General features: G+C 48.4%; 1 protein-coding gene across 2 annotated transcripts in view; it reads left to right on the top strand.

The window, feature by feature from the left end:
• The first annotated feature begins 2,318 nt into the window (after positions 1 to 2,318).
• The window catches only part of MPZL1 (myelin protein zero like 1), a 68,785-nt gene continuing 57,430 nt past the window's right edge, over positions 2,319 to 13,673 (top strand). The window contains exon 1 of one of the 2 annotated variants that reach the window (XM_008264119.5): positions 2,319 to 2,581. In XM_008264119.5, coding sequence (XP_008262341.3) covers positions 2,491 to 2,581 — 91 coding nt within the window. In that variant the 5' untranslated portion in view covers positions 2,319 to 2,490. The remainder of the gene's footprint in view (positions 2,582 to 13,673) is intronic. The other variant, XM_089299626.1, reaches the window with a different exon arrangement.

Genomic DNA, 13,673 nt, shown 5'->3' with positions numbered 1-13,673 from the left:
CAAAAACTTTTTAAAAAAAATCCATGCATACCAGGGGTCCTTCTAAAAAGTTCATGGGAAATGTGTAATATGAAAAACTATGCTCAGATTTCAAAAAAAAAAAATTTCTTTGTGCCAACAGAAACTTATCTTTTCATTCCATATTTTTTTTTCCACCAACATTTTTAAGCCCCTAATAGATGGTTGCAAGGCACGGGGACTCAGGAAATCTTCAGGCAGGTTTTATGCTGGCCGTTGTGAATGAAGAAACTCACTCCCCTAATTTGGTGACTGCACCCGGGGAAAGGAGACACAAGAACTCCAATTTTCAGGTTTGCAAAAGCAAAAACGCTTCTCCCAGATTAAGACAGGCTCACCATAGAATCATGGGTGAAACCGATCTTGACTTCTGGCAAATCTTTCTCAAGAGTGGCCTGGGATGCATCTTGGACTCTATCGGACAGACATCTAGAAAGAGTCAGATTCTTAGTGTTTCTGGAACACCTTACTGTCACCACACACAGTGCACGGCATTCCCATTTTCCTCTGGCAACAGCTCTTATAGACAAAAGTGGACAAGCTAGATATTGGGATTCTTTACCCTTAATTATACTTCCCATCCAGTTTGCACCCAGTCCTACTATTCTTTCCCTGAAAAGTCTCTGTGCATCTTTACTGCTATGGCCTGTATGTAGCAGGGCTTACCTTTTTCTAAAACGCACATCTGACCCTGTAGCTCCCATTTGCCGCTCTGCACCACCTACAGAAAAAGGAGAACCCGAGGTGTTTCAAATATGACCACAGTCCCCTGTTCCAGCATTCTCTCTCTCTCTCCCTCTCTCCCTTGGAGTTCCACACTACACAGGATTTACCCACCGTTTCTCTCCCCTGGGTCATGATTTTCTGTATTTCCAAGTTTGGCTTTTCCCTGTTTATCTCTGGGAAACTTTTATTTTGTCCTTTCAAGTCCACCTCCAACGTCCCATCTTCCTCAGATCTTTCCCAGACCCCTCTTGGGCCAGTGGGACTGGGGAGAAGGATGTGTGAGTGGAGTTCCAGCGGAGTGAGCAGAGAAGATTGTAACACTACATATGGCTTCTGGATCCTCAGTCCCTGTGGGCGGTGGGGTCCTCCTTGGCTCCCCTTTCCCTGCAAGGATATTAGAAGATGTAATGCAATGTGTGTCTTTACTGGCAGACTGTGTTTCTTGAGAGCAAAGTCTCCACATAGTTAGTGCAATTGTATCCTTTCCATAGCATTCCAGACAGGCTTCCAAAGGAACTTGTTCAGAGAAATGGGGCAAAACGGTGCCTTTTTTTTTTTTTTTTTTTTTTTTTTTTTTTTTGGTATGCTCTTTAGTTTTCTCATTCAGGTCAATGTGATTATTACAGGTGTGCTGGACGGCAAGGCTAGTAGGCTCAAACAGACAGCAGGGTGTTTTGGGATGGGGAGATGGACTTCAGACACCACACAGTGAGAGACTGCCTTGTGGGTTCTCCCATCACACTCTTCCCCACTCTTGTCTAAAATGTGCTCCCTTCCTCCCTTCATCTGCTCCTACCTGGATCTTTCCTTTTCCTCCATCCCGCTCCTATTTCCTGGGCTCTTGTAGGCTCTTTTTCCAAACACTTTTACCGGGTGACCAATGAGTGCCAGCCGACCGCTGTGGGCCCGGGGGCGCAAAGGGACTTCAGGATCAGGGTGAGGAAGTGGCCCTTATTTTTATTGGCACATAGAGCGGGCCATGGACATGCAGAATCACAACAGGCGTGTGTTCCAGATAACAGGACAGGGCTCCCACTTCTCAAGCCCAGAACGGGGTGGGGGTGGTCCCAGGGGAGGCTAAGGCCAATGGAGACTCCCTTTAACCTGGCAGATTCCTCAAGTTGCAACACGTATTATCCACCCCAGGCAAAGGACAGGCTTTGGGGACAGCGCGAGGGGGAGGTGCGTTCTCTCTGGACCCCTGAGGCAGAGCTCGCCCCATTACACTCTACTACCTTTTAAAATGTTTTAGATCAATGAACGGCTCCCTTATCTTCAAGTGAGGCCTGGGAGAAACCGAGAAGCGCTAAAGCAGAGGCGAGGTCAGCGCGAGGAGAGGACCCGCGACTGGCGGAGACAATGAAGGGAACCGTGGGGCTCGGCCGGGACAGGCGTGCGGACGGCCACGCAGGCAGGCAGCCGCCTGGGCCCCGGCCTCCGGCAGGGCTGCGGCTCTGGGTGCGACCCAGGGGGTGGGGCCCGCCCGAGGGAGGGGTGATGGACAGGCAGACTGCCCAATAGCGTCCCGCAGAGGGTGCCGGTAAGGCCAATGGGCTGGCAGCTGGGGCCGGCGCGGGGCGGGGCTGGGACGGAGGCGGGCGGCTGGAGGGCAGCCGCAGGGGCCGGGAGAGGGGACCGCGGCGTGGAGGTGCCACAGGGCACGGGCGGCGGCAGATCTGCGCCGAAGGAGCCACCGTAACGGGGGCCGAGGTCCAGGGGCGCAGCAGTGGCTGCGGCGGCAGGACGATGGCAGCGCCCACAGGAGCCATGGCAGCGATTGCAGCCTCAGACCGCAGGCGCGGGATGTGGTCAGTGCTGGCGGCGGCGCTCGGACTCTGTGAGTGATGCCGGGGCCCGGGTCTGGGCGGGGGGCTCCCGGGGCTCGGCACCCGCCCGTCGCGGCGGTCCCAGGCCCTGCGCGCTCGGTGGGGAGGGGGCGCGGCCTGCGCGCTCTGGGGCCGGGGGAGCCCGGCCCGGGGAGCAGCGCGGGCCCGCGACGGGCCGGGAAGGCGCAGAGCCTCTTTCTGTTGCCTCCTGAATCTCGAGTGTGGCGGAGGAGGGGAGAGCGCCCACCTTGCGGCTTCCCGGGGGCTTCCCGGGGCAGCGGGAGCCGCAGAGCGTCCCCTGCCTGCCCTCCCGGCGGCTGCGGCTCGCCCGGGGCCTCCGGGATTCCGACCCCGGAGCCGGTGGTCCAGCCGTCCTCCACCTTCGGGAGGTGGCAGAAGGTTGCAGGTTTTTCACTGGTGGGGCCTTTGTTGGTTTGTTTCCGCCGTACGCCTGTATTCTGCACTACCTTGTAAGTTCTATCTCGAATGCTCCCATTTTTAAGCCCCCGTGAAGGAAGAGTCCCGGAATCTGATTTTTCTCATCTCTGATCTGGAAAGCATCAGAGCGCATTTACATTGCTTCTGGGTTAGCATGCAAAGAGCTGGGAACAGCACTGAGATGACCCAGTTTAAAAGAATTCGGTCCAATCCGTAATATTTTCAGGCATAGTCACCGCAACTTGGCAAAACATAGAGGGTTAAAAGCCGTACTCGTCCTTTAAAAAAAAATTTTTTTTTTCTTACCAAATTTCATGGATCCAAGGTAAACCTCGGGCTCGATTTTCGTGAATTAGGTGAATTAGATATCTGAGGTCTTGTCTGCCCAGGACTTGTTTTGTGTTGTTGCCTTTCAAAGCAAAGTACTAGTTACTGTCTCGGAATTTAGTTAAGTAATGGTTATACAGATGGCCAACTGCTAAGAAACCGCCGAGAGCTTTCATTCCTTTTGTTTTGCAAAATGTCAGTTGCATCACAGCATGTAGATACCAGAGTTTGCAGTCATTTCTTTCCTGGTAAAGTTCTTAATGTAACCTTTAGAGCTGGGGTGGGGGGTGAGTTCTGTGGGCCGACACGGTTCCGTTTCACCAGGCTGTGACATGTAGTGCTCCAGGGAGGCTCACCTATGAAGATACACTTTGTATGTGTAAGACACAATCCATTCTGTCTTCTGTCTCTGAGAAAAAAAAAAAATTAAACCTGTATCGTTTTTTGTTGTGATTGTTGGTTATATCTGTGTTTAAGCAAATAAATAGGAAATAGCAGGAAACCAAGATTTATCAGAAATCTTGTATACTTCAGAATTACTAGGCATGAGAGCTCGGGGTGGCTGTGGTCGACAAAACATTCAGCTGACCTTTTTTTAAAAAAAGATGTATTTATTATTAGTTTACTTGAAAGTCAGAGTTACACAGAGAGAGGAGAGGCAGAGAGAGAGGGAGAGATCTTCCATCCACTGGTTCACTCCCCCAGTTGGCCACAACGGCCGGAGCTGTGCCAATCCGAAGCCAGGAGCCAGGAACTTCTGGGTCTCCCACGCGGGTGAAGGGGCCCAAGGACTTGGGCCATCTTCTCAGCTGATCTTAAACTCAGGGGGTTAGGAGTAGTAGCACTAACAAAACTATTACTGAAAAGACCGCCAGGATCATAGCCACATAAACCTTGGAAAGCCCTCCTCAGTCTTGAAAGATGAATGCTGGTGTGTGAAAATCAGCAGCTTATGTTCTTGGTTGATTTTTGGAAAGTATCGAATGTTTCTTCTTGCCAAATCGCCTTTTCCTGCTTGGAGATACAGCTTTTACAGAAGAAACTTCTAAAGTTCTTCAGCAACTGTTTACTAAGCACTTCTAAGTATTCAGCATCAAACTATCCTGTCCTCAAGTAATTTCCATGCTAAGGACCCTAAAAACTCTGGATAAAGCTGTGCTGTGGGAGCTTGAGGAAGGGCCATCATCTTAGTGCAGGCTGCCGGGGGAACGCATGTTGGAACTGCCAAGGGGCATGAGGGGTGGAACCTGCTGGTGGTTCAGTGTGCTAGGATCCTGGATGGTTATTACGAGGGGGATGGTGAGAGTTGAGGCAGGAGAGCCAGCCAGAGGCACCAGCTCACAAAGGGCCTTGTCTGCCACTCTTCAATCCACTGAAGGCTTTCTGTCTATTGTCATATGAGGGATGGGCTAGAGTAGGGTGAGGCTGAAGCCAGACAAACCCGAGTGCTAATGTCATAATCCAGGGGAGGGTAATGAAGACCTGAATGAAAGCGGTGAGCTGTGAAGAGAGGCTACATTCATGAGCTAGTGAGAAAGTAATTTTGACAGGGCTTGGAAACTGACCTGATATGGATAAGGTGATGCCGGGTCCTGGGCTTGCGGGCACATTTTTGGAAGATGGTGCTTTTCACAGCTGGAGAATATGGGATGACGGAATGGGAGCTGTCAGCAAATATCCACTGGGAAAGAATTGAGGATAAAGAGAGAATTTCTTTCACCCTGGAGGAACAAAGTGAAGGTGATCTTACAGAAAGTCCCCTCTCAGACCTGCTATGCAAATGAGGGCAAGCTGAGGGGCAGGCACTCTGTCTTGATTTGCTGATTTTTTTTTAAGTTGACCTCAGGTCACAGTTCATTGGCCACATTCTGGTGCTGAAATGGATTTTGAAGGTTGTTTTCCACAATTAAAACAGAACTGAGCTCAGGAAGGAATGCCAAATGTTTTTTTCCCCCCAGGAAAACAGAGCATAACAAAGTAGGTGTGTAATTGCTGGTTGGTCTCCTTTTGAATTTTAGGCCCATTTTGCCACTCAAGATGTTTCTTGAAGGTTCAGCTTTTCCCAGAGTTGGTAGATGCTGGGTGAGGGGGCAGTAGGGGTACATTTGAATGTGTCAACTTTGAGATGCTGGTGAGACATCCAGAAAGAGGTGGGTAGAAGACAGGTGCATATTCCAGAGGTAAGGAGGAAGTGCTGGTGGAAAGTACAGATTTGGGAGGGATTATGCAGCCAGAAGTCAAAGCTTGGCTTGCTTGGGTGAGATCATCAAGGAAATAGCGGAAGGCCCAGGACTGAGTCCCAGGATAGATGGAATGTGACGTACTTTCAAAGAGAAAAACTTCAAAGAGGAGAGTCTGGTACTTTAGAAACCAAGAACGAATGAAGTTTAAGAAAGAGAAAGTGGGGCCAGCTGGTTGGAGTCTCTTCTGTTCCACTTGTGATCCAGCTCCCTGCTGGAAAAAGAAAAAAAAAAAAAAGCGGAGGATGGCCCAAGTGCTTGTGCCCCTGTCACCCATGTGGGAGCTTCTGGCTCCTGTCTTTGGCCTGGCCCAGCCCTGGCTACTGCAGCCATTTGGGGAGTAAATTGGGGAGTGAAAGATCTCTGTCTCACTCTGCCATTCAAATAAATAAATAAATCTTTTTTTTTTTTTTTTGACAGGCATAGTGGACAGTGAGAGAGAGAGAGAGGGAAAGGTCTTCCTTTGCCGTTAGTTCACCCTCCAATGGCCGCCGCTGCAGCCGGCGCACCGCGCTGATCCGATGGCAGGAGCCAGGATCCAGGTGCTTTTCCTGGTCTCCCATGGGGTGCAGGGCCCAAGCACCTGGGCCATCCTCCACTGCACTCCCTGGCCATAGCAGAGAGCTGGCCTGGAAGAGGGGCAACCGGGACAGAATCCGGCGCCCCAACCGGGACTAGAACCCGGTGTGCCGGCGCCGCAAGGTGGAGGATTAGCCTAGTGAGCCACGGCGCCGGCTCAAAATAAATAAATAAATCTTAAAATCTAAAGATTGCCGGCGCCGCGGCTCACTAGGCTAATCCTCCACCTTGCGGCACCAGCACACCGGGTTCTAGTCCCGGTCGGGGTGCCGGATTCTGTCCTGGTTGCCCCTCTTCCATGCCAACTCTCTGGTGTGGCCAGCGAGTGCATTGGAGGATGGCCCAAGTGCTTGGGCCCTGCACCCCATGGGAGACCAGCAGAAGCACCTGGCTGCTGCCTTCAGATCAGCGCGGTGCGCCGGCCGCAGCACAGCGGCCATTGGAGGGTGAACCAACGGCAAAGGAAGACCTTTCTCTCTGTCTCTCTCTCTCACTATCCACTCTGCCTGTCAAAAAATTTTAAAAAAAGTCTAAAGATTTATTTGTTTATTTGAAAGGCAGAGTTACAGAGAGGCAGAGAGAGAGAGAGAGAGAGAGATACTCTATCCACTGGTTCACTCCCCAACTGGTCAGAGCTGGGCTGATCTGAAGCCAGGAGCCAGGAGCTTCTTTTGGGTTCTCTGATGTGGGTACAGGGGCACAAGTACTCAGGCCATCTTCCACTGCTTTCCCAGGCCATAGCAGAGAGCTGGATCGGAAGTGGAGCAGCCAGGTTTTGAACCAGCATCCATATGGAATGCCTGCACTGCATCCTAGATGCATCCACTGCACTGCAGGTAGTGGCTTTAGCCACTACACCACAGTGGCGGCCCCAATAAATAAATCTTAAAAAAAAAAAAAAGAGGACACGGTTAACATCTTCTAATGAAGTCAGAGTAAATGTAATAAAGGTTTACTGGATTTGGCATTTGGAGTATCTTTGGAAGCCCTAGGTAGAAATGAGCACATGGAATATGAAGAATAAATCTCAATAATTTGCACCACCCGTTTCAGTAAATGGCACCACCACCCATCTAATTGCTCAACCTAGAAACCTAGGATCCACTCTTGGTTCTACCTTCACTCCTCCTCCTCCACCTGCGTACCCAGGCCATTCTCCCATCTTGAACATGCATCTGGAATTGCTCTCTTTTTTTTTCTTTCTCCAATCTAGCACTTCACTCAAAGTCACTATCAGTTTTTTGCAGGTCTCCCTCATTTCCCAGTCTTGGTTCTTTTAAATCCATGCTTCATACAAGTAGAAGAATGATTTTTATTAAAATGCAAATTAGATCGTGTTGCTTTCTTGTTTAAAAATCCTTGATGGGGGCTGTTGTTATAGTGTAGCAGGTTAAGCCGCCACCTGAAATACCAGCATCCCATATGAGTGCTGGTTGGAGTCCCCGCTGATGTGATGCTTCTGTCCCTGCTAATGCACTTGGGAAAGCAGCAGAAGATGTCGCAAATACTTGGGCCCCTGCAAGCCACTTGGGAAACCCTGATGGAGTTCCTGGCTTCTGCCTGGCCCAGCCTGGGCAGCCCCAGCCTTTGCAGACATTTGAGTAAGTGACCCAGCAGATGGAAAATCTCTCTGTTTTTCTCTCTCTGTGTAATTCTGCCTTTCAAATAAATAAATAAATAAATCTTAAAAATAAACAAATCTTTAAAATAAAAAAAAAAACCTTTGTGATTCCATATTGTCCTTAGAATGAAATCCAAACTTCTTCTGATGCTATGCAACGCTGTGTGGTCTGTTCTGTCACTGTGGCTTCAGCTTGTGCCATTCAGCCCTTGTTCATGATAATCAAGCCATACTGCTATCTTTGTGCTCTTTGACACTCATTCCCACTCCGGGGCTTAGCACCTGCTGTGGCCTCTTTCCCCAGGACTGGCTCCTTTCCCCCTGAGGCCTTAGCGTAAATGTCACTTCCTCAGGGAGGCCTTCTTCAGCCACTCTATCTTAGGCTGCTTTCTCTTACTGTTTACTGGTCCTTTGCTTCCTCCTTATTGTAGTTTCTAACGATTTCTTTTCTCCTGCATCATAACAGAGGACAAAGATAGCATTGGTCTTGTTTACAGATACATCCCTAGTGCTTAGCACAGTATACATGGTAAATCCTAACAAGTGTTTATTAAATGGCAGTGAGACATAGGCATGTCTTTTTAAAATGTTATTTATTTATTTGAGAGACACAGTTACCATCCATTCGTTCACTCTCCAAATGCCCACAGTAGCCAGGGCTGGGCTATGCCAACGCCAGGATTTGGAAGCTCAAGCCAGGTTCCTCACATGGGATAAAGGAAGCCAACTGCTTCAGCCATCACCTGCTTTCTCCCAGGATGTGCTTTAACAGGGAGCTAGAATCAGAGTGGACTGCAGCCCAGGAATTCAGTGGGGGATGTGGGCGTCCCCACTGGCCAGCAAATGCCCACCTCCTAGGCATGTCTTGACAACAGTTTGTTAATAGTTTGCAACATGTACTTAGAATTTAACATGGCACATAGCAAGTATTCAGTGAATGTTGAATAATTTCTTTCCAAGTGCAAGTTCATGCATTATCTGGTTATTTTCACTGTTTAATTACCATTTCTCTTTTTTTTCCAGAGATAGAAGCATGTATTAGCATTCGTCCACTACTTTAATGCCATAATTGCAGAATTGGGAGCAGTTGCTGTTACATTCAGTGATTTTATCATGTTTGTTGCAGCACCTAAGTGTTTTATAAGTGGGATGTTTTTATTTTTGTGATGCTTGCTAACCAGATTTAGACTTTAGACACCACCCCTATAGTTGAAAAGACTCAGTTGTCATTATCAATCCTCTCAGCCTTTTGTTTATTTACTAATTGGGATAGGGGAAAAAAACTTAGTCTTTTTTTTTGACAGGCAGAGTGGACAGTGAGAGAAAGAGACAGAGAGAAAGGTCTTCCTTTTGCTGTTGGTTCACCCTCCAATGGCCGCCGTGGCCAGCACGCTGCAGCCGGCGCACCGTGCTGATCCGAAGGCAGAAGCCAGGTGCTTCTCCTGGTCTCCCATGGGGTGCAGGGCCCAAGCACTTGGGCCATCCTTCACCGCATTCCCGGGCCACAGCAGAGAGTTGGCCTGGAAGAGGGGCAACCGGGACAGAATCCGGCGCCCCAACCGGGACTAGAACCTGGTGTGCCGGCGCCGCTAGGTAGAGGATTAGCCTATTGAGCCGCGGCGCCGGCCCTGAACATTTTCTATACTGGGACTCTGGTAGTCCACTTTGGGATATATAATGATTTGCTGCAAAGTATATTATGTGTTTTAAAACCATCTTGAAAATTGCTTTGGTCAAAACTAATAAATGTGTCTTTTCCAACATTAAGAACACAATGTGGAGTTCTAGAAATTTATGCACAATCGTGTACTTCTTTCAGGTAGCCCTTGAAAGATGAAGAGTTGGTGGGTGCTGTTTTGAACTTAGCTTCCTTGAGAACTTAATGACCCTGTGGTCAGACAGTGTGTTACAGTTAGTTTTTAGTGGAGTCTAGGTTGTAATTACTATCTCACTTGCTGGGGACTAGGAAGCATGGGTAAAGGACTCAGGTTCCTAAGAGAAAAATTGTGTTAACATGTGACTATTTGAACTTTCCTACATGACTAAGAAGTGTAGAGAGAGGGAGGGAGGGAGCCATTGGAAAAATTCTGTATCTGCTCCCTGCACTGCTTCTCTCTTGTTTCTTCTCTCTCTCTCTCTCTCTCTCTTTTTTCTTTTTTTTTTAAGATTTATTTATTTTACTTTGAAAGTCAGAGTTACACAGAGAGAGGAGAGGCAGAGAGAGAGGGAGAGAGGTCTTCCATCCGCTGGTTCACTCCCCAGTTGGCTGCAACAGCCGGAACTGTGCTGATCCGAAGCCAGGAGATTCTTCTGGGTCTCCCACGTGGGTGCAGGGGCCCAAAGACTTGGGCCATCTTCTACTGCTTTCCCAGGCCATAGCAGAGAGCTGGATTGGAAGTGGATAGCTGGGACTTGAACCAGCGCCCATATGGGATGCCGGCACTACAGGCCACGGCTTTAACCTGCTGCGCCACAGCGCCAGCCCCATCTCTCTTGTTTCTTACCCCTTAGAAGTTTGGGCACAGAACTAGGTTCACATTGCATCTTTGGCTGTGCCCTTACTGAGTGCTTATCATGTACTAAGCAATCTGTATACGTTTTCTCATGGACTCCTTGCAAACTGTGCCTGATCATTATTTTATTAATTTTAAATATGAGGAACCTACAGTTCAGTTTTTGTAACTTGCCTAAGGTCACACAGCTGGTGTATGGTGAGCTGGGACTCAAACTGCAAAGTATATATTTGCAACCCCTCTGCTGTGTTATAGAATTTGCCCTTCAGAGTCACTGACCAGCTTTCAGGCAGCTTCTGGGGTGTCGTAAGTGTCTACAGAGAGGCTTTTTTTAGCGTTCTGGGTGATCCCCACTTCCTCCTCTTCAAGATGATGTTGTTTGTGCCAGGATCCCTGACACCACCAACCTGCCGTGGGAAGACAAAGCTACTGTGTTGAAGCCGTCCTTACTAACAGTGCAGAATTCTGTCTTGGGCTTGTAGGAACACCATGATCAGTTTGCCAACCCCATATGTCTGTGAGAGTCATACTAGCTGGGATGTAGATCCCACCATAAAGTTTGCCCTGTGGAGAAGTGTGCCTACAGAACTCCTCCAGTGTACTGGGGCTCCCCTCCTGGATTTATCTTTCATAGTTAAGTAGGGAGAGATGTGTCCTCTGCACTCAGGGCTGGAGAGAGGATGTTAGATGATAAACTCACTCTAACATCCCAGTCTCCCTAAGCCTTTGAGTCCCTTCCTCCCCAGCAAGCAAAGGCAGATCTGGGATTGAAGTTCATTTACAGGGGAACATTTGGTCTGTTTCAGCCAACAGAGCAAAAACAAGAGTCCTTTATAACTCCCTGAGTTACAGTTAAATTAAATGCAGAGTCTCTGTGTAGCCCCATGTTCAATTTGAATTATCTAGTTCTCTTGGAGTGTAGCATACCTCCTCACGGGACACACTTTGTACATCACCTTTAGTGGCCTCCTGGGTCTCGAATGTAGTTCCAGGTCTAGAAGCAGAGAGATAGGAGTGCTTCCTGAGTGGACTCAGCCTCCTCCTGCATGGCAGCTGCCTTGGGAGAGGCCAGGACAGTTTCTACAGACATGGCAGGATTAATCTCCTTGGATGGGGGTGGAATGGCTGCTTCTGCCATCAGAGAAGACTCAGCAGAACGTAGGAGTTTTCACTGTCCCCAGCTATTGCCAGTTCTCCCCATGCGTCCCCATTCCAACTATCAAGGTCTCATTCCTTCCTAACAAGGCCCTCACTTTAATAGCAGACATGCTGTGAGGTTGGGAATTCAGTTTGCATTGTGATTCTGCCTCTCAACAGGATAAGATTCTGGATTTGATTTTGAGCAATCTTAGCTCTGCAGCTTCAGAAGATACAGGTCTTTTTCAAGGTAGAGAAATTTTCTGGCCAGTTATTGAGCTGGGAGTTTGAAGCCTAAAGAGCATCCTTCTCTGTTCCCGTTCTGTCCAGTGGCATTGGGAGCAACAAGCCAACCTTATCACACACATTACTTTGACAAAAATATTCAACGGTATCTTAGACATGTGTCACCTAGAACCTTCCTTCTTACGTGTATTGGGTTAGGAGTGTCTGGTGGTATTTTGCAGATCTCCAACTCCACATCATACCATGAGCTCCAAGGGTTCTCTTTACTTCTGGAAGTAGGGTCCTTAGTGGCTTTAAATCGAATCCAGTTGGAGAGCCAATTCCAGAAGCCTGCAGGTCAGTTTAGAAAACTCATCCTCAAGATCCTGTTCCTTTAGGACCCCTCTTGGTCCTAGAATCTTTACTTATCAGGGTTTTTGTGAGAAACAGAGTTAGCAGATGTGAGTGTGTGTGCCTTCTCCGTATATTTACAGATGTAGACACAGAGCTTTCCATGTGTGTTTCTTGATGGTTCTGTCCCAGACAGATAGAGATTTATTTTGAAGAATTGGCTCGTGTGTCTGAGGGCTTGGTAAGTGCACACTCTGCAGGTGGGCTGGCAGGACAGAGTGGCTGTGGGGTGTCTGAAGGCCACTATTGCTGGTAGAATCCCTTGCTCAGTCTGTGTTGTATCCAGGCTCTCACCTGATTGGATAAGGCCCACTCACACTGTGGAGGGTGATTGATATATTTAAAATCCACCCATTTCTGTGTTATTTTAAAAACACCTGCATGGAAACCTCCAGAGTAAGGTCTGCTTAAATATCTGGGCACCATGGACTAACTGTCACATAAGATTATCCATCACACCGGTAATGGGGTATAAAAAATAAGCCATAAATAGAGATCTCAAATTGTTCATTTCCCCTGATTGTAAATAATTCTGTCCTTTGTTGTCTCTGATTTAGCATTTTATGTGCACATCTCAACTCAGCACTCTCCGCTTCTGCCTCTTCTCACTTACCTGACAGGCTTTTAAAATAAAGGCCACCTAATATCACCAAACCAACTCACTTGTTCATGGCCTTGTCTTCCTGGACCTCTTTGCTTTCCTTGACAATGTCGCCCACTTTGATCTTATTTCACATTTTTTTTTTTAATTTACCTATTTATTTGAAAAGCAGAGAGAGAGAGAAAGGTCTTCCAACTACTGAATCACTCTCCAAATGGCCACATAGGCCAGGGTTGGGCCAGGCCAAAGCCCGAACCAGGAGCTTCATCGGGGTCTTCCATGTGTTGTGCAGAGGCCCAAGGACTTTGGCCATCTTCTGGTGCTTTCCCAGGTGCATTAGCAGGTGCTGGATCGGAAGGGGAGCAGCCGGGGCTGGAACTGATGCCCATGTGGGATGCCGGCACATGTGGAATGTGGAACCAGTCTCTGCATACTGGATTTGACAGTGATGTGGCTTAAGGGGCAACACTGTTAAAGCAAGCCCTCAAGGGCATGGTATTCAGTAAGAGTATGGTGTCAGTTTATTCACGTACACAGATCTTTATAAACGCTGGGGTGGGAAGCAGGGTGTGTGTGGCTGCAGTGCTAAAGTGGACTGAGTTATTAACACCAAGATGCGTTGTACTCACCTGATAGGATCAGTTCAGTGGATGTTTATTGAATGGCCTCTTGGTTGTGGTCCTCAGGCTGTGATAGGCTGAAGCAGCTGCCTGTCTACAGTAGGAGAGAGTGGTGTAGTATCCTGTCAGTAAACTTTAGATATGAGGGTACAGCCTAGAAACCTTGATTGAACTTATCCTCGATCTTGAGAGTTTTCCTGGACAGAGAGTCTGTCATTTAGAACACATTATCTCAGGGCAGGTGCGTGGTCTGGTGGTTAAGAGACCAGTTAGAATACCCCTGGCCTGTATTGGAGTGCCTTGGTGTGATACCTGGCTCTAGCTCTTGACTCCTGCTTCCTGCCAATGTAGACCCTGGGAGGCAACAGAGATGGCTCAAGTAGTTGAGTCC

This window comes from Oryctolagus cuniculus, chromosome 7 (assembly GCF_051225735.1).
Source record: "Oryctolagus cuniculus isolate XC-2025 breed Fujian yellow rabbit chromosome 7, ASM5122573v1, whole genome shotgun sequence".
Classification (NCBI taxonomy): Eukaryota; Metazoa; Chordata; class Mammalia; order Lagomorpha; family Leporidae; genus Oryctolagus; species Oryctolagus cuniculus.
The sequence above is the reverse complement of the archived record's forward strand: the minus strand, read 5'-3'. Positions and strand labels throughout refer to the sequence as shown.